We start from the raw sequence: 25,819 nt of genomic DNA on the forward strand, positions 1-25,819 counted from the left end.
GAAAAATACAGGTTAATTTAAAGTAGGCTCCTTATCTAAATCTGAGATTTCTGTTAGCCTGTCATTAACAACTTAAAGGAAAATGGAATAGAAAAAAATCCCAACACAATCAAACCCATTTTTTTTAATCCAGGTATTATTACTAGTTTGAAGCACACAAAACAGCCCACAGATTTTAGCTACTTGACTTTAAGCATTTCTAAAAGTCTTGGAGCCAAAACAAAAGTTGGAAGAGCATGAGGAAAGAAAAACAACCTAGCTCCAGTATTTTTGCCAGTCCTGCTGTTTGGAGACTCCCTTTACCATTTGTATTTAATTTTCCTATCCTAGTACAAACCATCTTTCCAACAGCTCCTGAAAGAGAAGACGTGTATCTCCCCTGAGATCACCCCAACAGGAAATCACCAGAAATTAAGGGCCTAGCCTTGCAAATATTTGGTCACGTGAGTAATATTAGTCAATGGGATACCCATGTGTACGTGCTGGCTTGATCAGTATCTAAAGTTGGCAACTATAGGTGTACTCCTTAAATAATTCAATCTAAACTGCAAGCCTGCATTATACAGCACACACATTAGGCAATTTTATTGAAGATGTTTCAATTCATACTAGTTCAAGTTATTTTATCATGCTGTTTTTAATAATTTTCTTGCCTCGACTTCTCATTCTCATGTAATCGTAAGTTATGAACACTGAATTGGGCATGACATTGAGATTCTAGTGTAATTCAATCATTACGGAAAAACTTACATTCACATATGTTTACGCTTAGCCTCAATAGGAAGACAGTCAGTCACTTTATATCAGGTTACAACAAATATGATTTTAATTATTCCTATTGTGAAAAATACTTTTCACATGTGGTTTAGAAGACTTTGTAATCCCTTGAATATAAAGATACAGGTTGTGAATGAACAATTTATTTTATTTGGGATGAAATGCAATATTTTTTAAAATCAAATACAAATGAATATGCATCCTAATGAATCTCTCAAACCATCATATAAAATCAAAACCTCTCCTATCATAAGTGAAATTATTGTGATTGAGTAGGATTCATGGCTAATTAATTCCAAGAACTGTTGGAATTCCAAAGTGCTGTTTCTGTAATTAAAATGATGTTACATCTGCTCTTTCAGTGATGTTTATCTTTGGATGAAGTGATCCGCTTCATAATCTGGATTCCCCAAAATGCAGCACAGAGGGAAAACAAGACCTGGAACACAGAATTTAAGATCAGAAATACTATGTAAGATTTTTTTTAAATTATATTTGTCTGTAAATATAGCGAATGGATAAAAACACAGAGCTCTTGAGTAGAAAAACGGTGAGAAATTCTAGGCATACCGATAAGTTCTCTTTAGGAAGGTATGTTTTCTTTTCTCTGTTACTCTTTACCACATATCTTCCTGTCTGAAATTTCTGAATTCTTTCTGAATGGTACCAAAACAAGATAACTGGCAAAGTCTGCATGATCCTCCCTATTTTGCAACTGAGTTTGGATTTGGAGTACTCAGAATTAAATATAAGAAGACAGGACAATAATAGTAACTGGGCTTTTGGCAAATGGTCTGAAGAATGCTGACATAGCAAGTTGCACGGTAGGTATAAATACCTGAAGTAGCCTTAAAAAGAATCTCTAGCAAAAGAAATGTTCTGGCTGCAGTACAATAGATCAGAACTTATTCACTAATCTGCTCTTTATGGTGAGATATAAACTAGATTGGAAACAATTTAAAGATGTAATAATCTTTATCTTGTCTTTGGCTCCGTGCATCATTAATCTGAATTTTAATGAGAGATATAAGATATTTTTCCATTAGTTTATTTGCTGACAACTGCTTTGGTTTGAGTAGGGATACTTGAAGGGGAAAGTCTAATTCAGGGTATAGCTTTGTCCGAAAAAACAAGAAAGAAACCACAATATAAAGTGTGTGCACACGTGTATGGGCAATTTTGTATTTTAAATTTTCTGAAAGAAACCTTTGTCTTTCACATAGAAAAATTCTCTAATTTAGAGAATTGCAATGTTAAGGCTATTGTTATAGGTTACTGAAGTAAATTAATTTTCCTACTGTGAGTTAAAACATTCCATTTATACTGAAAAATATTTTGTTCAGGTGACTTTTGTTTGCTTGAAGGGAAACAGAAAAGGAACTTTGGGGTCTGGTTCTAATAATTATTTTTTCAGGGTACCCCACAATCAAAATGTGCTGACTAGCAGAGCTCCAATTGTAACATTAACATAGTTTAACATTCAACATTTAACAATGCGTGGCCCCAAAATCTACTTCTATACAATCCTCTTCTATACAATCACTCACTATAGTACATAAGATCTGAATGTCCAATATAAATGAAAAATTACCATAATACCTAAAAGGTGCTCATTTTGCACTCATTAAAGCTAAAGTGATGGGATCAGATGTAATCCCTCTCAGAACCTGTTCGGGACTGGTAGAGGCTTCACCTAGTCTATGTATTACATACTTAGTAGCACAAGATAGAAATCTAAAAATAAGACAGTGTATCAGTAAGTAGAATTCCAATCAAATTAAAACCAATATCCAATCCTCATTCAACCTCTATCAAGACAGATTCCCTTCAAGTACTTTCATTGAAAGCTTTAATTCTACTTGAGCAAGGGAAGGTTGTCAAAACATATGATGACTGTATTTGTGGCCCCATTTGTAAGAAAGATCCATAAAATTCTTACTAAAAGATGTGCTTACAAGAGTTTCAGACCTTCAAGTATGAAAGATGTAACTTCTTTGTTTTCTTGCATTATCACAAACACCTTGTAAAACTGCATAACTATTTTTTACAGCTATGGAACAGAAAGACTTTTTAAGCAGTGCTGCAGGCACATACTCTGTGTTTTGTGAGATACTTTATTTCTGTGCTGAGATGCCTCATAGAAGAAAAACAACTACAGATAACTATCTGTATTTTTTATTTTACTGTTATGCAATTGGGATAAGTTTGAATTGTGACATATGTAAAAATATTAACTTACAAACAGCATGATCTTAGTCTAGAAAAATTCTTTGTTGTGCTAACTCCAGAATCAGATCTTATCCACTTGTGATAATGAATACTCCTCTGACACATCACTAAACTCTTTTCATTCCTCACCTCAGAAAGATCACTCCTATTCCTGGAAGATGCATTAAATATAGAAGTATTTCACTTTCAGAAGAAGCACATTGAATGACTGCGGTGCAGGTCATTTGTAGGGGATTAATGACTACTGGGAGATGATGATCACCTGAAGAAGCACAGCCATGGGCCATTAAGCCTCAGGAAATGTCCTCAGCTGAAGATGGTTATTGCTATAGCCAGAAAATGAAAAAAACATATCAAGTGAATTTTTCTTTTTAAAATGAAGTGATGCAGATTCCTCCTTCTTAATTAAATTCTTTATTGTGAAGTTCTTAATGCATGCAATCAATGCTTGTGAGGGTATATTTCAAATTGCAGTTATTACATTCAGAATGAAAAACCACATACTGCACATCATGGATCTGCAGAACCAGTTTGGCTTCGTGATTCTATAAAAGTATTGATTCACTGCCTATCAATGTCAGGACTGCCAGAACTCAATGGAAATAATGTATTCATGAAACAATAATCCTGCAAGGTTGTGGGGCATGGGGTTTGAGAAAAACCCCAACATCAGGGAAAAAAATTAAGGGGCCACATCCTGCCTTGCCTGACAGCAATTCTGCTGCTGTAATGACATGCAGCAGAATACATGTAATTACAGCAGCCCTACTGCTGTAATGCTGACCCACCTTGAGCAATGCCAGGTGTATGAGGCTACCAAGCAGAAACTTGCTGTGTAGGTTGAAGTTCAGTTTCTTCTGAATGCTGCTACATATTTTGGAGTTACAAGGCTCGTCCCACTTGAATGAATGGTGCAATCAGATCAGCAATGGAAAGCTGAGGTAGTACGTGCCAGAATTTTGAGCCGAGAATAGTGTAGGCAGCAGAAAGCAGCCGAAGAGCATTTCACCAGCCCACCTGAAATATGGTTCACTGGTATTGTTCCCTTGGGAAGACATATTTCCTGAATCATATGTACAGACATTTTGCATTTTCTGTTCAGCCATCTTGCACTCTGACAGGTTGGACTTTGGCTTTGAGTTTTGCTTTTTTGTTTTTCCTTTGCAGTTTCTAAATTATTGTCACAGAAATTCTCATTCCTTCTTGTATTGTCCAACTAATATTTATCCCTTGATTAAAACGTGCACATAACACTTCCCTACTTCAGCTGGTTTTGAAGTAAAAAGGTAGCATTAAATAGTATGCTTTTTTCCTATGTTTACACTGAGAAAACTTCCCTCACAAACAACATTTCGTAAGAATAGTTTCACTTCCGTCTTCAAATGAAAAAGTACTGTGGGCAGCGGTCATTCATGGAACAGCTAGGCCTAAAAGCAGAATTTCTCACAACTATATACTCAGTAAAGTTAAATGCAAACTTTTTGCCACCTTAATATAAGCAATTGTTACATTTACCTGTTCAAGTAACAGCAGATTATAGACTGTGCTTTAGACTGCTGAAAAAGGACAGTCCTCCTTCAAATATTTACATTAACTCCTTTCATACAGTCTGTCTCTTTCCATACAGCCCCTGTTCTCTCCCTGAATAAACCTACAGAAATGTAAATAACATTCTTCACAAGTACAAAGATAGTTTAAATAATGGATTGACTGCAGGACTGATTTTGCTCTTCACAGAAAATCCCCAGCAGAGTGATCGAAGTTTATTAGGCTCTAAACTACTTTGAAATCATTAGCTAAATTCAGGCACCCACTTCTGCAGTATTAGCTTTGTTGTTTATCACTAATATTTTCTGCCATTTTCTCTTGTAATGGCTTTGTAGATCTGAGTTGCCTAGACACAGTGTCTTTCTTCTTGTAGATTTCTTCTGGATTGATTTAGAAGGCTTTAGACATTGGTCTAGAAATGCAAACAGATGTTCAGATAGCCCTGCTTTAAGGACCCTTGAACCACAAGACCTCAGATCCCTTCCAGCCTGGATCATTCAGTGATAGTCTGACATTTCTCTGACCCTGCTCAAACATGTTCACTCCAAATTTCGCTGCAGAGACAGTTTGCTCCCATGCAACAAATGGTACTTTGTACAACATATGAATGGATGTGGTTTTGATGCTGAATTTTCTGAACACCTCTGTATTGGATAATGTATTCCCAGCTCTAGAGAGAGCTCAGGAATATCAGCCCAGCCCTCTCAATGTGATGCTGATAATTGTTTAATTGATACTGCATATCAAACATGATTAAGGTTCTTTTTATACTCTTAATCTAGAAATCTGGACATGAAAGGCACCAGAAATAATTTCATACTATGAATATTAATGAGAGTAATTTTTAGACTTTATCTGTGTCTGGGTAACACCTTTCTCCTTTTCTAGTAAAGATGGAGATCATGAACTGGTAAAACATTTAATATAAATATTAATTTTAATTAAAAAATGGTTTAATAACCTACTCCAGAGTTCACAAGTATCTAAATGGTGCAGCTTTCACTAATACCATCGCTGTTTTCTCACTTCTCTACACAGAACTGCTTCAAGTGCTAAACACAGAGGAGATAGAAAATATATGTCTCAGAAACGAGGAAAGAGGTTCACTAGTTCTAGAAATGACTATCTGGGTAATAAATGCATGAATCTTCTTTCTCAGAGTAATACTTTGAGATGACCTGTCTGAGGCTAGTCAACAAATGGCATGGCATTAACAGCAGATCCAGAAATCACTGATCTTGTACAGTGCACAGATCAAGAAGATTGCACTAGCAAAAAAAGTTGCAATAACTGGAAAAGGAAACCAAGAAACAAGAAAACCAAGAACATTTCTTCTCTGTGTAATGCCTTTAATATACTTGGAAATACATGGAAAAAGAAGTGGGAAACTGAGGAGATTTTTTTTTTTTTTGTGGTTGTTGTTTGGTTGGTTGTGTTTTTGTGTTTTTTGTTTTTGTTTTGTGAAGGAACTGTGGATAGAAGGGAATAGGGACAACTGCAATAGTAGTGGCTTCACAGCATTTGTCCAAGATTTCTATAAAAGTAGCAGGACCATCTGGAAATTTTCCATAAGGGTTCATGACACACATTCAGATTATTGGTGCAGCACATATCTTGCAGATTCAACATGTCTCTGACACAGAACAAGGTGTATATTAAGAGATTGTTGGCACACACAAGATTAAGCCAAGTATCTTCAACTCCCAAGTATCTTCTATATCTCTATCCTATTCTTTTAAATGTTTTAAACATTCCTTCTTTTATTAAAATATTATCTGAGAGTCTAATGCTAGATAATGCATGAAAATATAGGCTACAAAAGCCCCCACACCTCAAAAGGCTTATATTACCTATCCAGGAAAGACAAGGAAATATCTGGAGAAAGGTTATATATTCCTCTGTTGCTTTCACAGCTGGGCACATGCCCAGTATGAAATCAAATGCACTGCAGAGATGCCTAAGCTAGCAAAGACATAACCTGCTAAATCTCTCTCAGCACAGCACCAGGTTGACTCTGATTTTCCTGGCATAGCACACAAGCCAGTAAATCACATCCCTCAGCTAAATACATGGGGATTTTTACATAAGCAGTGCCACTGCAGTTATATTCAGAACTAAAATGGCTTTTGTGCACCCGGTATGGTATCTTGCATCATGTCCTTCACTAAGGAGAAACCCACCCACTGCTGCTCAAATCACTTGTGTGGATGTATGTATCCTATTGAACTGTTACCTATGCAATTCCTTCTCTCTTGGGTAACAGAATAATCCACAACCTAAGCACTAGGATTAAGAAGGTTTTAGCTCATTGCCTAAAAGAAAAAAAACAACAAGCAAACAACAAACAAACACAACCAAACCAACCCAACCAAAAAAAATTACCACTAAACCATGAAGTCTTGCTGTCAGTCATGTGATAGGAACTCCAAAGCATGTTAATAATTATTAAAGCTTCACCTTGCAATGAGTTAATGCAAGCTGGAGATGGTATCAACATTATACTCATTAAAATATACATAGACTCCCTGCATCTCTTCATTATGAAATTTGTATTATTGAAACATCTGAGAACACTTCCCACCCTAAGTTTCCTAATTCTCTGTTCAGCCTAGAGAAGAGAAAGCTCCGGGGAGACCTTATAGCAGCCTTCCAGTACTTGAAAGGGGCCTACAGTAAAGCTGGGGAGGGGCTTTCATCAGAGAGGGTAGTGATAGGATGAGTGGTAATGGTTTTAAACTGAGAGAGGGGAGATTTAGGTTAGATATTAGGAAAAAAGGCTTCACTATAAGGGTGGTGAGGAACTGGAATGGGTTGCCCAGGGAGGTTGTTGATGCCCCATCCCTGGAGGTTTTTAAGGCCAGGTTGGATGAGATTTTGTGTAACCTGATCTAGTGGTGGGGTTCCCTGCTCATGGCAGGGGGGTTGGAACTTGATGATCTTTAAGGTCCCTTCCAACCTTAATGATTCTGTGATTCTATGATTCTAATTTGATCTATACATTTCGAGATCATTATTAAACATTAAGCTGTTTCAACTTGTCCCTAAAACAAAACCCTGTAAAACAAACTGTTCTGTTTTGTTTTGGTAGCTTTTTTGGTAGCAGGGGAAGGGCCACAGGAGTGGTTCCAGTAAGAAGCTGAGAAGCTCCCCCTGCTTCCAAAATCCAGCCAAAGATCCATTAGAGGGACAATAGATGGGCCTCAGCGATTAACATACAAAAGAACAGCTGTAACACCTGAGCAGAGAGGCACTTGGGGGAGAAGAGCTGTGCTGGTGGAGAAGAGCGGTGCTGGTGGTTGATGAAGAAGAAGGGGAAGAAGGTGCCCTAGCAGAAGTTTCCCTGCAACCCATGGCAAGATGGCAGCTGTCCCCCTGCACTCATGGAGGAACGTGGTTTAACATTCCCTGAAGGCACCAGGAGGGGTGAACTTGGCCAGTGGACTTGGATTTTGTGGCCAGAGGATTTGCTGCCAGTGAACTCTGATTATGCAGCTGTGGAAGACCCCAGTACCAGGGGAGTTGGCTGTTCCTGAAGCAGCCCGTGACTCTGTGGGAAGCCCAGGCTGGAGCAGCTCCGGACCTCGTGGGAAGGACTCATGAAGGAGAGGTTCATGCAGGATTCTCCGCCATGGGAGGGACCCCGTGGGGAAGAAGGGAAGGACTGTAAGGAATCCTTCTTCCTGAGGAGGAAGGAGCAGCAGGAACCACCAGCCTGTGAACTGACTCTAAACCCCATCCCCTGTCCCCCTGCGTCACTGGGGGGAAGGAGGGAGAGAAACCGGGAACAAAGTGTTTTGGGTCTGGGAAGAAGGGAGGGGTGGGGTAACATATGCAAGCCCTGCTCTTTGTGTGTGTCTGTGTCCTGTGTGTGTTTGATTAGTGTGAAATTAAATTATTACTTTTTCCCCAAGTTGAGTCTGTTTTGCGCGGGACCTTAATCAGTGAAGAACCCTCCTTGTCCTTTGTCTCAACCCATGAGATTTGTCCTCCTCATCCTAGAGTGTGTGTGGGGGAGAGTTGAGTGAGCAGTCATGGGGCTGTTCCTTTGTTGTTGTGTTGGGCCCAAACCACGACACAAACAAAAAGTCTTCTTAGCTGTTCAATGAACATTTAAAAATAACTTCTGGGTTAAGCCTGTTTCAGTATTTTGCAAATACATTCTAAAAAAAATTCAGTAATTACAATTTGCCAATCGTCATTTGATCTTAAAAATGTCATAAAACCTGTAAACAAAATATTCACTTTGTTACACGTTCTAGAGCATAGTAGTATTTCAGAATTTCTATTTATTGTTCTTTCATATTCCTTTAGTTTAATTTTTAACAACCCAGAACTAAAAAACAAGTTCAAAGATCACCAGTTTTAGAAGACCTTACTTCTTAATGTCACCATCTTTATTTTAAATATTCTGCAATTTTTCAGCCTCCATTTTCCCTGAATGTTGGGAAACAAGCATGGAAATTATCTCAATTGTCATCTTTATAATGAGTAATTAAAAATAAAGCTTTCATTAAAGTCAAGAATACAAAATTTACTCAATCTGTAAACATACCAGTTTAATCTGTTACAAGCTAACAGGCAAATGAGATTGAAAGAGTTATTAATAGCTGTTCATTGCAGAAATCAAGTATTTGAGATAGTCCTGTCTCAGTTTGGCTAAAGCTGTTGAGTTTATTTTCTTAAACATTTAAACAGGAAATGTACCCATTGAGATGAAACATCGCATTTACTTTTGTGCCTGTCAGCAGCTGTAGCATAATTACATACACCCCACTGCATCACTTATAGCTCAAACAAAAGTTGGAGAGTAAGAGAGACATCTGCAAATAACTATTTCACTTTATAAGGTATTATTTAAATTATATGTAAAGAGCAGTCTAATCCTCCTTATTCAAGAAATATAAAGCTCATTTTAGTTTAATTGATAGTTTACTACAGAGATCTTGAATTTAATAAAATTTAAATTGTTCTTTTAGGCTTAAGTAAGTGAATGTTTTTAAATGCAATACTCTATGCAAGAAAGACTGGACATGTATATTTCTGGGATCAGAGTAAGGGTATTCTTTCTATATGGTCACGGGTTTCAGGGAAGTTTAGGTACCATGCTGCTCGATCTTGCATGGAAGTAAGCTTTTACTTAAAAGATGGGACAAATTCATTTGAAGGAGCTCATGCAGAATGGTCCTTTCCTTTATGCCTGCAGCCTTGCTTGAAAATACAGGAAAATTACAACTACAGAAAAAAAAAATAAAAAATTTGTTGTTTGAACACAGAAGAAAAATTGCTACTTTTAACACTTCAGAATTTGGACTCGATATTACCTAGCTTTGTAATATTCATCAAATAAGCATCTACAGAGAGAATTCAGTGTTTTTATCCCTTCATTTTTATGTTAGTCTAATACAACACCATACTGACACTGCAGGAAAAACATTCAGTTAGTCAGTGTTCAATCTCTCCATTGTTAGCAGACATAAAATCTTGTATGTTTCTACACAGATGGTTTCACTTCAGAGTGTGGCTGTTGCCCATAAGGACCCTGACAAGCTGGTGAACAGAATCAAGAGGCCTCTGTCAGCTTGGAGAGCTCTGACAAAGGTGGCTGCAAAGTGGAAGATCTCCGCTCACTGGTATACTAAATATCCTCTTGAGAGAAAGTTGACTAGCTACAAGCTCCAAAATGGGAATTTTTCCATTGTGTGGGGAAAAAACATAATTAAAAAAAAAATAATCCCAGCCTTTAACTATAACCCACAGACATTAGATCACTGACGGGAAAAACTGCTGCAGATGTTGAAAAGAAGTGATGGGAAAAAGCTGGCTACTGTGACTAATGGTGAACGTGAAAAAAAAAGGAATAAGAATGTGCAGAGAGGGATAAAACAATTGAGTGACAAGCAGAAGGGATTTCCAGCAAAGTGAACAAACACCAGAAAATATTCAAGACAGACAAAGGAAGATCAAGGCTAAAAGTCATGTAAGACTGAGATTGCTCTTAAAGCTGAAGTGTCGTAAAGGGAAACGAATCCTTTCATTGAAAAATGGAGAACATAAAAGTCTGTTCTTGGCATAAAAAAACCAAACCAACCAACCAAATAAAAATCCAAACAAAACAAAACACACAAATAAAAATCCAAACAAAACAAAACACACAAACAAAACAAAACACAACCAACCAAAACCCAAACAAACAAAAAAACAACAATTAACAAAACGAAGACCACAAACTTCTGAATGAAGGAAATGGGTTAAGATTCATTGATACCATAAAGGAAAAATCTTGCCATAGAAGATGCGCGTCCAAGTTAAAGATAGAACACACCCATCCTGTCGGCCAACCCTCTGTTGAGGCCAAAAGCAGTAAATTGTGGCTGGTTTTAAGTTCCAAGGAGAAGAAAAATGTGCTGAGGTCTGTACAGACCTCTGTCCATCCCTTTACATGGAAAAGTAGATCTTCTGGCTATTGATGTCTCTGTTTCAAGCTTTGTCTCAAGACACTTCTCCTGTGTTCTGAATTGTTGATTCTACTCTTGTCCAGGGAAACTCCCATTCCCAAAACTCACCATATTTTGATTATATAAAATAATTGTCAACGTTAACCCCAGATACATTAAAATGGGCTAAATAATTGATATTCCTGCTCATTATGTCAAACCAAACTAGCTATATTATTTAATTACCTTATACAAATAAAAGAAATAAAATTAATGGAAGTGATCTGTGTGACTTTCTACTAGGAAATCAAGTTCTGCATGGAGGATACAGAACTGAGTGGAAGAAGAAACTCCACCACCAAAGAATCAAATATATCACAAAATGAAAGGGAAATCAGAATTTAGACAAAAAAGAAGGCATGTATATAATAACATTTCTGAAATATCTATTAGAAAAAAATAATGAAACATCTTTCTTTTCCTGGCAAACAGGAGGAGATTTCATAATGGTTATAAAAAATCTGGAGATACTGAATAAAATGTGTAATTTAATAGAAATGGAACATACTAGACTTAAGAGAAACAAAATACACAAACATGCAGTGAGGAATAAACATTTGTCAGGAGCACATTAAAAAAAAATTGACAGTTGGTGCCATTCAGAAACAAAACATGTCCCAGCCATACAGTGCTGATGCAAAAAGATTCCAGTATCAATATGGAAGATTCTACAATAAGCAAATCATGTAGCCCCTAAGTATTGATCCAGCCTAATTAAAGGTAATGAAGTCTTTAGGAAACAAAGATAAGCTAGATCTAGTAATGAAGCAGACAAGAATGATAAAAGGTTTAGAAAAGTTGACCTGTAGGAAAGTTTGAAGCAATTATTTGTACTCCTGAGGGGAGGAAAAAAAAATACAGAAGACTCAGGCAGGGTAATAAGATCAATCTTCCAACAGTTAAAATAACACAAAAACAAAAGATAAGCTACTGCTTAGGGTAATAAAAACAACAATGAAAATATTTTTAACTGTAATTTCCATTAGATAACAGCCAGCCATAAGGATTGTATAGCATTGAAATCAGCTACATAAGGAAGCTGTGAAAGGTGTGTAAGTGGCTAGATAGGCATATGTCTATGGTGTAGCTGTACTAGATAATTCTTCAGCACAGACTTGCCAGACTGCTATTTCTGTTTATCCACAATGAATACAAAAGGACTCTTGAACTCTTAACAGTTGCTAAGATCTGCTTTGCTAACAGTTGTTAAAAATAATGAGACTGCTTAGGACATGGAACAACCCTTACTTAGCAACTATTTTTTTTTTTCAGTAAGTGCAAGACTTCACATATGTCATTCTCAGATGTGGCTGTCACCTTAGTAAAAGGACAAGAAGCATGATCTGCTGCTTCTTTAATATATTTTCCCCAGTTTCTAGCATGGGACAAGGTTCAACCTGCTTCCTGTCAGAGTAGTCATAGGATTAGTACATTTAGAGATCAGCTTGTGTTGACTCAGCAGACAATAGCTGCAAAGGCTGATGGCAGAAGCAAGAATTATATCTCACTCCTGTTTTTTACTCGGCATACTCTCCACACCATAAACATGGGACTGCATAGTCAAAGTCATCTGCCTCCAAGACTGTGAAGGAATAATCAAGTAGTTATGGTAAAAGCCTGGGATGCTGGAGTATTCAGTTTGCATTGTTTGCCATACAGTTGGCAAGACCCTTAGTCTTTACAACTCCTTAGCTGCAAAATAGACAATACTATTATTACCCCAAACAGGAGTTACTTTCCAATCCCTGTCTTACAAAAACAAAGATAGTTTCATTCACTGCTGTAATGCTGGGAAGACACAGACATGTCGAAAAGACACAGATTTGGCTTTCTGTGATTTTTTCTTCTGACAAGCCTTATATCAATAATTCTGAACTTGTACTTTTTTTTTTTACTTTTTTTTTATCTCAACAATTATGTACTTGGATAAACAAAATTGTTATCTTTAAAAATCAGATAACTGCATTCATTGCTTATATTGCTTCAGCTATTGAGCAATCTTAGTTCTGTAACTCATGACACTGACGACATGAAGAGCTACAAATGGTGTGAGCATTTGTTTCCATCTCATCATTTTGTTAGTTTTAAAAAAAAATCCCCAATTGCTATATTATTAAAAAACACATAATGTAGGTAAAAACACCAATTCAGGCTTCAGTTTTATAGAAATATATAATTTTCTTATTCAAAGATTTGGTTCCCCCTGTCAAATTATAGATTAAAAAGGATGTTGTGCCCTAAATATGCTTCTCTTGGAAAGGCCACTTGGTATTGTTGTATTTGTATGTCAAAGGGAGGACTGAAGTCTCAACAATTGTTAACCTCTCCCATGCTGTGCTAATGAAAGGTCAGAGGCCCACATGTGGCTTACAGCCTGGGGAATTTCTCTCAATGTTCTGCCAGAGATGGGACCGCCTGAACAGTTTCTCTCATAAGTTTTAAGCCATAAACTGCATCCTACTTGGCTTGCTGTGCCAAAACTGAACCCAAGGGTATCCAGAGTCTTGGCTGATGGGAAAAAATGAGTGCTTCCTATGGAAGCCACAGCTGTTTTCCTGAGAGAGAGAGAGAGCAGATGCTCAAATATTTCTCTACTTTCCGTTTCTGACTACCTGTTCTGGCAGCAGTTCCGAGAAAGGGGGAGGATAAAGGCAGGCATCCAGCTGCTTTCAATAAGCCTTGGCAGCACAGGTAATGATTGTCTAAACACAAAAAATGTTCAAAAATAATTTTTTCTGGATTTCAAACTATTAAAATGGTGAGAGCATGCACTAATGCTCCCCATCTTCCTATCCTGGGCAGAAATTTAGTGATTGGGAAAAAGACCTAAACTATGAAAGCAGAGACAATTTCAGGGACAAAATGATACTGCATACTATTGAAAAAGTATTGTTGATAGAAGTGTGTGTGTGTTTATATATGTATATATATGCACAAAGAAATCTGGGTGTATATATAAAATATGAATGACCTATGCATTTTCTGGAAAGATTTGGTTTTTCTATCAGGCTATAGGCTGAATGTCATAATATGGATTTCATTTTGAATTGTGGGGCCATATTTATCCCTAGTGTAACTCTGAAGTCAAAGAAAATACATATCCAAAGTTATATTATACATTGATTTGGCCAAGAATTGTATATAACATCAGATACCTCATACATTTCATTGAAATCACATTACATTGGGATGTGGCTTATGTTACTGTTTAGTAATTATTCATATGTGTCATTTTTTACCTATACCTATTGATGTTCAATGCTCTTTTTATAAGTATTCTTGGTGAAAAGTCTGTGCTTCTGTTCTGGACAAGTTACATTGTGGGACTGAAGCCTTTATATTAACACTCTTCAACATTTTTCTCAGTTCTACCTTCTGAAGTATTATATAAGTAATTCTTAAATGGACTTAATTATTCCAGTTAAAGCACAGTTAATTAATGTAAGTAAAATCAAATAGTAGATAGTTAGAGCTGATATGTGAACGACACATACATAAGACTGTAATAACCCTGGACTTAATGGTTATTCATTGCTCAGTGAAACAACAGAAGTACTATCAGTTAAGTTTACAGATCACTAGTTTATTTCGTGATTTTAAGGACAGCTCTGTCAGTCATGTTCATGGCTGCAGCTGTTTGCTACCTGCAGTGCTCAGCCAGTGCCTGCCACTTCTGTCACAGCCTCTATTCCTATTAAATGAAGAAACACCTGTCTATCAATGGGGAAAGTAAGCAGATGATCAGTGTCATCTGCAGAAGCTTTGGGAAAGTGCTTTTTTGCAGCTCTATAAAAGTGGTAATTACTGCCAGCAGACAGCCAAAAAGGCATTCTCCCCCAAGACATCTAAATGACATTTGCTTAAAGCATCTCAGCAGGCTACCTGAACACCTGAACAGCCACCAACCAGTCTTCCACAGGGCTCTCCCTCTCTACACCAAGGTTCATCAAGGCTTTTCATTTACATTCAGTCCCCAGGTTTTTTTTTGTTGTTTTTGTCCTGATCACTGCCTAGACATCAGACACCTACTTCAGACCAGAGAAACTTTAATGCTGCTGAAGTCAAATGCAGCATGGTAGATACAATATTTCTAAGCCTTATGGATAAAGAAGTTAGATCCACTCTGAGCAGTGATCTCATAGCTCAGCCTCGCAGGCTGCTGCTCCCCCCTTAGGGGGAGAAACCACCAGGAAGATGGATCACGTAAGAATTCTTCTAGGAATGGAACTAGAGGAAGAAATTGGTTTCACTTGACCAAACCATGAGAAGTCAGTGAGTCTGAGCTGGTAAGGAAGTCGCAAACTCAGAAAAAGAACTACTGTATTTAAGCCACACCTCACACCAAACTGTTCACATAGAGGAAAGTGTTATGGGAATTTTGCTGCCTGTGTTATACACGAAAACTTCATTCTGCCCTGTCTCACTTTCTCCTTTGCAACTCATTCATTTAACTTCCAAAAGAACCAGTGCCAGACCTTTCTGCTTTCTTGTCCAAGTTTGTATAACATAGAATCTGACAACTTAGCAACTAAGAAGTGAGCAATCCTTTTTTTCTCCAAACTAAGTGACCAAGGTCTTTAAAAATGTCAGATGTCCCTTTGTGACAATAAGAATCAAGCCCCCACTACCTATTTTAATAAGAATGTAATAATTTTCAACTGTTCATTAAGGATCAAAGAGGTTTTGCTGATGCCTAATTAACCTAGAATTAACCTGGGTAATATATATTTATCTCTAGTTTCAGTTTAGTTATTTGAAATATTTTGCTGTGCTTGCTCTTTTAATTATTTTTCTACCCTTCAACTGACTCGTAATGAATTATTCCATTTTTATTGAAAATATCTCCTATTTTTATGTCCTTCAGGCATTCTCAGGATAGAAGCTTTTTGCAGCTATGCATATGCATCAGCCAAATCATACTTTCAGCAGTACTATAAAAACAGAACACTACTTTTTTGTTGAAAGCCAGCATACTTATATATTGAATCATACAGAAAATAGGGAAAATAAGTATGTTATCATAAACGTCATTAAAGCAGGAGAATGAAAGGGGACAGGGTTACAGAAGTGTAGACACACTTCTGACAAATTCATATATATGTGATGTAAGATCTAATCTTGCAACCCTTACTCATAAAAGTAAGGGTTGCAAGACTCTAGGGGTACGTACATAAAAAAAATGTACAGGATTGACCCTGAAAGCCTGAAAGAAATCCACTTATTTTTTCGGCTATGAGAACAAATATTGCATCATAAAACAAATGATGTCCAGATGAGTAAAATAGCTTAGCAACAACATAATCTTATAGAAGACTTATAGGCATGTCTATAGTGATGACAGATAATAGAACCTGAGGAGAAGTGATTACAGACAATTTGGAATATGGCATTGAGTCGCCTCCTGATTGTTAAAAGAAATTATTGTCAGATACTGCAGGAAGATTAGTTTGTATCTATAGGGATTTACTACTGATATCATAACAACACCATCAGCGAGAACTCAGTTTTGGAATAAAGGAGAAGCTAACTGGTTTAAAAAGTGACTTAAAAGCACCTCTATCTGCCACTACCAGAGAATAATAAATGAATGAGCTATCCATTCACTGAAAAAAAGCTTATCACAGCCTACAGTGTTATGTAAATGCATTCAGGAACACAGACATAAATGAAGAGGAATCAAACAAGTCTGGACAGAAATTATCTAATTTTGAATAAAAAAACCCAAAAAAACAACACAAATTCTTCATTAACCAAAACCTCACAATGATTTCATTTAAATGCACGTTTGTTCTAGCTGTAGCTAGTAGCTTTCTGGGGGACGTTATTACAGGGCTGATCCTGATGCATGGTTGAGGACCTGGATCAACTTGCTTTACTGTGCTCAGCAGGCCATGAGCCATGGTAAATATTGGGAAACTGAAGCACTGGGGGTGGCTCCCAGAGGGTTTCTGCATCCGCTCAGAGAGCCAGACCTGGCATCTTCCAAAGGCAGCTATGGAGCAATGGCAAAGGCCACTTTGCGATGGTCTCCCTATGTACAGCTTCCAAAACAGGCCTGGAAGAGTTCTGTTGTAAAGTTCTCCCACACATATGAATAATAAGGACAAGTGTTAATTGTAAAGTGAAAAGTACATTTTTCGTACTTTTAAAATTTTCCCCAGTGGTTTGTCAGTCTTATGAATTCAAAGCTTATTGACTCCTATGTGATTTTATGCTCAGTACTGAAATATAATTGTCCAGAAAATGTGTGAGAGAAAGAAGTAACACTTATTTACACATCTTTAATTAACTAACCAATTTAGTCTAGTAAGAAACATATGCAAAACCAATCAGACCTGTATTAATGATTTTATCTCCATAAACCCATGCTCTCTTTATGAAGCATTGTACTGGAATATCTGGGGGGGGGGGCTGGGGGGTGGGTGTGTGAAATAAAAGAAAATAAATCAAATGAGAGTTCGATTTTGCTGGTGTAAAACCTTAACCTGGGAGTTATGCAGAGCATGTAGGTGATTAAAAATGCAATAAAATGTGAAGTGTATATGTATGTGACACATATATCTGGAAGTAGGAAATAAGGGTAAACACATATACATCTATCATTATTCTGTCAAAATCTACTGAAGCTTTTGTGTGGGATTGATATGACTGGAACCTGTTCCAGAGATGAGGGTTAGGAAGGAAGAATCTGTGAACTCAAAAGATATAACTGCAGGTTTGAGTTTGCTTTCTTAGTTTTTTTATGCATTTGAAAATTATTTACCTCCAGGAAAAAGTTTGCTGTTTTTCTGTAAGGTATTTTTAGATGTACATTAGAAGAATTATTTATTCAACATATTTCAACTCTTCTCTTATACACAATTTTTTATGGAAACAGAATGGCTTCACAATAGATTTATTAATCAAAATTATTTTGGCTATTTTCTTATGAATTCTGCTTTTCCTATATGTCATGCCTTATGGCAAAAATTTATGTGTCTGCATTGTATTATTAGCTCAATTTTCTATTATATCTATGTTAAACATATGCCTAACCTTGTATGAAGATATTCTATGGTATTGCAGATATCTGCCCTTTAAAATTTTGTCAAGTTGCTTCCCAACTTTTGGGAAGGTAGTCCCTGAGAAGCCCCCCAGGAACTGCCTCTCATCTCCCAAGTCCAGCTGAGCCTAGCTGGTGCATCAAGTCTAACAAAACAGATTTTACAGTTACCAGTAATTAGGTAAAAGCATGCCCAGGTTTAACAGTATCCAACCACCCTGATTCTCCAGCTGAAATAATCAGATGCACATTTACAGCTTTCTTGACTGAGAACAGTCTTTGGCCACAAATAAGGAGTGAGACTTGAATTCCTGTTTCTCAAGCCATAGCAAGCAGGCAAACCCCTCTACTAGTGCTCTCTCCACTACAGCTCCTAGCTCAGGGAATGGTAGGTTTTCTAAGGCCTTACAGAGGAAGGAAAAGACATGAAAACTGCCACTGCCAGGTCAAACATATGGTGGGAGAAGCACCATTAAGAAAGAATCAGAAATTGCCTTGTATATGCAGAGTGGCACAAGGCGGCCTTTTTACTCATATAGCAAATCAGTACTACCTTCTCAATGTTAAATAGATATCAAAAAGCCACGAGTCAGTAGCATCCTAGCATCATCTGCATGTTGGTAGATATCCCACGTTAAGCTTACTAAAGTTAAAAAACTAATAAAAAGAGACTGTTGGGACACATAAGAAATAAACAGATGGACAGTAGACACTTGCTTCTCCCATGAACAGCAGTAGAACGCTCATAACTTCATTTTTGCTGCTCTCCTGAGGAAAATGCTCCTCACATACTGATGGTTATCACTCCCTTTGCAGTTCTGTTTTCTTGTTTTATTTCCCTCCACTCACCATCCTGCTATTACACCAAAGCCCTCACTTCCAACAGCAATAAAAACAAACAACAGGGTCCTGGTGTTTTTCGCTCTTCCCTCTTTGATCACTTTCTCTTATCACTCTGCCTGTTAACCAGAGCAGTCTGTGTCAATCTCTGCTGGTACCCATGTAGTGATGCTTGGCCTGCCATTCCACCTGTAGCAGGAACTACATGCATGTTTTTCTCATGTACCAGCCCCTCATCTCTCACATACCCAACTCCCATCCTGGGTATCTCATGCTGAACCCATCCATGGCTGTTGATAACATATCAGAAGAAATTATGGGGCAAAAAGGTAAAAAATAATTTTGCTAATGGAAAAAGTATTAAGAATTTATATAATCATATCATCAAACTCTTCCTAAGTCATATGTTCTCTTTGAATAGGGAGAAAGGAATTTGTCATTTATTTATATTTGTACAGCACCACTGAAGCTCTGGAGGAAAATTGTTACCAAAAAATTCAGAAGGTTTCAACAAGTTGCAGAAGAGTAACTTTTGGGTCAAGAAGTGGGAGGGGGGAAAAAAAAAAAAAAAAAAAGACAGACGAGGAAGTGCAAATGAGGAGCTGACAAGTAGGGTGCCATTTTTTCAAGTAGGGCATTAAAGGACAAATATGGCTATTGTAAGTCACCTCTATGCAATGTGGATGTGACAGACCAACTTAGAACTTGAATTGTTATTGCTGCTCAGGTATTGTAGTGATAAGAACATTATCAACAAATATATATGTACACACACTAGAAATCCATTACATATATCAATTCCACAATATAAAACAATATGAAACACAAATCTGTAGGAGTTACAGGGGATATGGGTATTAGAAACATATGACTGGAAGAACTTTGTGAATAGAGTTCAGTTCCCACAGTGATAAGAAACAATGCAAACAAATATTTTTATGTCCAGAAAACCCTATGGAAAAAATCCCAAGCTAAAAAAAATATTTCTCCAAATGCTTTGCTAAATTTTAATCTGTAAAAAATCACAAAATCTAAAACAAAAAGATTAGGGAAGCCATAGTGGCACATTGGAAAGAACATATAGATTACATTATAGATTATATTATAGATACTTTATATACATTATAGATTACATTACAGATCCTTAAATTCCTGGGTGTATGAGCCAGCTTTTCTCTTCATACTCCAGCTAAAATCTAATAATGTACTACAGAACAGAACTATATTTTCCACATCAGAGTATCTGAAGTGGTGAATGTAGCCTAGAGAGTGCTTTGGAATTTTCTTAGAGGAACATACTATAAATTACATAGCATTACAGTAATCCACATAATTAATTTTTATATTTATTAATTCAAATAATTAATTAATTACCCGTTGGAGCATTTGTGTGGTTTCTGTAAATTGTGTGGCCTGGTAATGCATCACAAAAGATTTATTGTGTACATTTATTTGTGGAATGCTTAGCTGTCGAAGCACTCAATATCATAGTAATGAATGCAGAAAAAAGACAGAAAACAAAACATGCACCTTAGGAACATTTCCTTTACAAGTTTTCAGTACAGAGAGAACAGCAGTGTGGCATGGAGCTGCGAGTAAATGTAAAATCAAAACAAATTACTTTATAAAAGCAGGTACAACATTTCAAGGAAATAAAATCCATGTAGTAAACTTCAGCTATAAATTCTAAATCCAGTATTTTATCAGAAAAACACCAAGTCTCCAAACTAGAAAAGTTGTGTGGGCCTTTGTTGATACTAGCCATCCAAGTGGCCATTTTAAAGTGAGATATGTGCTTCTTTCCTAAAAGAAACTAGTATTGCAGTTTAAACAGGTGGGGGAACAGGTTGAAAAAAAAACTGTTTAAGAAATCAGGTATCATTTTATGAAACCCTGGAAGACTTTTCTGAAAAAGGTTTACAGTTAGCTTCAAATAGGTGCATCTGGGACATAAGTCTCACTGAGATGGTTAAATTCCTGCTGAAGTTCCTTTTCCTGGCAAAGTAATTTCAGCAGGTTGGTATGCTAAGGAGTGGACATTGTATTTTGCAGGCTATATGACAATGGCAGGCTGTGAATAGTCATTTAAGTCATCAATCCCTGTAAAGTTGGCACTGGGAGTTTTCATTTTTGCTTGTTGTGGCAACATCTGTTTAGCAAATATAGCAAAAAATCCTATTTAAATCTTTTCAGTAATTTAGGCTTTCATTTTTGCTTTCTTACTGTTCAGAGTTTTGTTTTGGCTGTATTGTGAGTTCCAGTTTATGAATTAGGACATGAAACATCCAGACCTTTTTGATATACAAGTAATCTTTTGCAAAATATAAGTACCATGAAATTCATTGTTTGAAAGTCTCTGGTCTAAACATGTTAGCTGCTTTTTATTTCCTGCAGCTTAGAATTTTTACAGCATCTAGAAGTTACATCTGCATTTTATTATAACTATACTTATATTTTTATCATTGTAAAATTGTTACAAATGACATAAAATCATAATAGCAAATTTTGTGTGCATTGCTGAAGGGATAAATAACAAAGATACATGATTATGGAGAATTAAGCACCACCAATAATAATAATAATAATAATAATAAAAACCCCAACCAACCCCCCAAAAAAAACCCCATCTCATTTTAGTGTAATTATTTGTTGGTTATTTTTTCTTCTCTGCCTTCCCACCCCAGTAAAAATACCTCATCTTCTAATCTATGAAATAACTAATAATGTTAATGGGATTACATAAATCAAATTTATCCTCATTTTTTTGTGCCCAATTCTCATCCACATGAGCTTGGCAGTCCTGCCAGAATGATGGACATTTTAAACAAAACACAATTAAAATGACCACTTTGGTAATCAAAACTTCAGATGGTCCCAAATTCAGTATTTTTAAACTCGCACTCTGACCTGTTAGTTTGTCTACATTGCCACCTGGAGGACCTCGTAGCAACATCAGGTTGAATTCCTTGAGTAAGATTCAGTGTTCAAGGCTTCACAAGTTAAAGCAGCCTCTTGTGCTGGACGAAGAGACCCACGTCCACTGCGGCCTGCATGAAGGAGCCCTGGAAAGCTCCAGAGATGGAAGATGTCTAACTACTTAACCAGGCATATGTGTAGATACGGGATATACTTCTCCCACTTCCCCTCTCCATTGTCTTCTGTCATGTATTTGTTGGACTACTAATTGTTACATTAGCATACATACTAATAAGTATATTAGTTGTCTTAGTCATGAAGACCTGACACCAGCTCAGAGTTAGTTACCACATATGAGAAATGGAGAGAAAGAGAACACAGCTCCTTGAAAGCTGATAAATGGCAAAACAGAGAAGTTAACATTTCCAGTTCAGCTGGACTACATAACATTGTGGCAAATAACTAGAAAAAAAATCAGTCAAGAACTTGGTAATTTTTTAAAAAAGACAAAACAAAACCTCTACTGATTAAATATTGAACAAATGGTAGATTTTTGAAACTACTGCTTAATCTGAGACTTTAGATTTACACAAAAACCTAGAGTCAAATAAAGAACAGCTATCCAGTTGAGCAACAGAGATTTGAAGAATTTTGCATCCCTAAAAAAAATGAAACTTCAGAATATATCAACTTCCAGAACATACCCATAAGATGTCATTTTGGGAAGGAAAATAAGATGATGTTACTCTGAATGACTGAAAAGCCAAGTCCTGCATAACAATCAGAGATTAAGCAAAATGGTTTTAAAATAATGCAAATACAGTGATTCTCTAGAAAGTTAGAGAATAATGTGTAATCACAAGAAACAAACTTAACTGCTTTCACCAAACTGTCATATTTGCAAGAAGCAAAACCTGAAAACTTTTCCATATGTTTTCCTGAAGGAACATAATACTCGAGGCATAGTCTGGTTGTAAGTGTAGCTGGTCAAGCAGACACGTGCTAATCAGTACAGATCACAGTCTCCCCACAGATCCAAGTCCTGGTGCATTCATGAAAGGAGCAGATGCTACACAGTGCATAGAGATGACACTGATACAAGCCAAGGAGAAAGGCTTTTTCCGCAGACGGAGGATCAGTATGAACGAAGCACTCCCCATCAGAACTGTCCAGGAAGTAACTACAGCTTGTGATTGGATTATTACTTTGGTTGCAAGGAAAATGCTTATTAACCATAAGTTGGACACAGGTGCAGTGAGCTAATGATACCAAAGGTCTGACTAACAAGCTGGATGGAAAATTTAGTCTTATGGAACAGAGAGATTCAAACCTTATGTTATATAGATAAACTAGATAATACAAACTAGATAAAACAATAAGCAAAATCTTGAAACAGTAGTTTTAGCAGAGAACAGACCACCTGTTATACATATGAAAATGATGCCCTGGGTAGAGCTGAGTGTTTCAGAAGATAGCCTATGGAAATAGAAAGGAAAATGGAAACAGAAAAAGAGGGGGGGAAGGAAGTTATTTTAATAACAGAAAAGCTGAATCTCCAGGAAGTAGAGAAATCACATGGAATTACTGACAGAACGTTATTACAGAAGTTATGTCTGCAGTAGGGCAGTGTTTTGGGTGCCTTTCGTGGTATTTGGACATGAACCTTCCTGTGGCCAGGTGCAAGGCCTCTAAGGACACCTTCTGTTGCTCTTAATCAGAGAGGAAGATGTCAGATCATGATCCTACCTCTTTCCCAAAACTTAGCAAGGATTGATACTGTCACTGCAGCCACATCTTAGCATCTGGATTGGAGGTTTACAGGTTTTTCTCCACCAGAAGCTCTCTTGCAGTAACTGCAAAGCACTGGTTGAAGACAATTGCTGCTGAGCTCTTTGTTTCCACTGTGTTTAAGGAAGAGAGAATTAATCTGATGTAAATATTTATATCAAATACAAATAGTAACATAAGCATACCATTTCATTATGCCAAAGCCTCATATTGATGGTTGTGGAAGAAACCCTTCAAAAATATTCTGTAATTTTAAAGCACATACAACATAAAGGATGTAAACTAAGAAAACCTCCATGTTTTGACAAAAAAAACACAGAGGACCCTGGCATGGATGTGAGCAGGATACACATAGCACAGAATAAAGAGTACAGCCTCCAAAAGAGTAAGAGACAAACTTACTTTAGCATGCCAAAACTACTAATCTGGTTTAATATTATACTGGATACTCCTTATATTTCTTCTACAGATTTCTACACAGGAAATTAAAGTCTGTACTTACTGTATGGCTGTTACTTAACTGTAACTGTTAGGCTTCAGTTAAAGTCTCTTTCTTTAGTAAAAGAGTGCTAAAAAATAACAAATCAATAAGCTGCTTGAGACACATGTGGTGAAGGATTGTTTTGGAGGTCCAAGATTATTTCCTACTGATGGGAACAGTCTTTCTGCAAACTAAGTGCTTTTTATATAAGTATCAAATCAATGGGGAAAAAAAAAAAAAAAAAAAAGGAAATTCTTTAAAAGACACAGTAAAGTGTAAACAGTGAACACAAGGGGACAGAGAAGCAGGGAAGGGATGATCCCTGAGAGAAGCTTATATACTATTGACAGAAAGAAAACAATAGGGGGGGAAAGCAAAAAAGAAAAAGGATAGATCCAGGAGAAGAAAAAGCAGAAAAGTGTTGAGAAGAGAGCCTACAGGAGATGGAGTGAGATGAACATCATATAAAAATACCAAAAGAGAGAGAGAGGAAAGAAAATTGTGCAAAGAATCGATAACAATACCAAAGAGAAACAGCAAATGGAAGGGCGTAAGACATGAAAAAAAAAAAAAAAAGTAATGGCTCATTCTATAGGTGTGCAGCAATTGAAGAATAAGTAGACTTTTAAAAAAATCCAAATACTGTCTTTATATAGTGTGCGTGTTTCTTGTGCAGGTTTCCCAGGCCTGCTGGTGGTTCATGAATTACAGGTGTATCAGTGGCTGCACTGTCACCCAGTGGCAGACATAGCCATCCTTAGTGATGTCCTCCTGCACAGGGCAAGGACGTTATCGCAGGACCCTCTAACCTGGGTTTTTCTGCAAGCTCACCAAACTATTTGGCTGCCATGTCATAAAGAAAAATTCATTTGCCAGGAAAAGAGTTAAATTTAATACAGCTGGACAGCTGAGCAGCTGCTTTCATGATTTAAATAAAAACAAGCTGAAATCCTTGCTGTCAGCTCAGTGATATATGACTTGTAATGGGATGTTTCCAACCTTTTCTTCCATATGGTCGCCTACGTTAGGTAATACACACAGCCTACAGTGCAACCAGCTTCCCAGAAAACATCTGGGTCCCATTCCTGCTCTGCTAGCTTCAGTGCTGCCTCCCACAAACACAGATGATTCATAGGACAACATCCCTTTGGTCAAGGATCAAATTAGGACGTTTCATTGATAATTTTATCATGCATCCCAACTGGAGTTATGGGAAAATGGAACTCATTCAAACAAGACTTTCTCCACACATATTTCCACCCTCCTATCTGCAGTTGATAAAGTTAAGATTTCAGAAACAGATTTTAATGACGGCTTAGGGGAAAAAAAACCAAACAAAAAACAAACAAACAAAAAACCCAACAAAAAAAAACAACCCAAGCCTATCTTCTGTGAAAAATGCATTTCCGCTTGATTTCATCTTCCCTCTCAGCTAATTTTAGACTATTTTCCCCTTTAAAAATGTGTTTGTTGACAGGAAAATCATAACATAGTACTTATTTCTGGAAGCTCAAATCCAAACCAATTATTTCTTCTATTGATAAGAGATTAGGATATGCTGTAAGAAAATAATTTCATGTTTTAAAAAACATAATGGAATGAAGAGGAAACAGACAGTCTGTCCTGGAGCTCAGGCAGTGAGTGATACAAGCTGGCTGCTACTGGTGCTGTTAAGAAAAGACAGAGTTGGCAAATACTGGTCAG

At 36.9% G+C, this 25,819-nt stretch overlaps 1 protein-coding gene across 3 annotated transcripts in view; it reads right to left on the bottom strand.

Annotated features, from left to right (window-relative positions):
• Positions 1-904: 904 nt before the first annotated feature.
• Positions 905-25,819, bottom strand: part of AGMO (alkylglycerol monooxygenase) — a 194,591-nt gene continuing 169,676 nt past the window's right edge. The window contains exons 13-14 of one of the 3 annotated variants that reach the window (XM_051609488.1): positions 23,593-23,747; positions 905-1,216 (exon numbers count right to left, since the gene is read on the bottom strand). In XM_051609488.1, coding sequence (XP_051465448.1) covers positions 23,607-23,747 — 141 coding nt within the window. In that variant the 3' untranslated portion in view covers positions 905-1,216; positions 23,593-23,606. Of the gene's footprint in view, positions 1,217-3,268; positions 3,333-23,592; positions 23,748-25,819 lie in introns of all 3 variants that reach the window. The other 2 variants (XR_007888514.1, XM_051609486.1) reach the window with 2 other exon arrangements.

Source organism: Apus apus, chromosome 2 (genome assembly GCF_020740795.1).
Source record: "Apus apus isolate bApuApu2 chromosome 2, bApuApu2.pri.cur, whole genome shotgun sequence".
Taxonomy (NCBI): Eukaryota; Metazoa; Chordata; class Aves; order Apodiformes; family Apodidae; genus Apus; species Apus apus.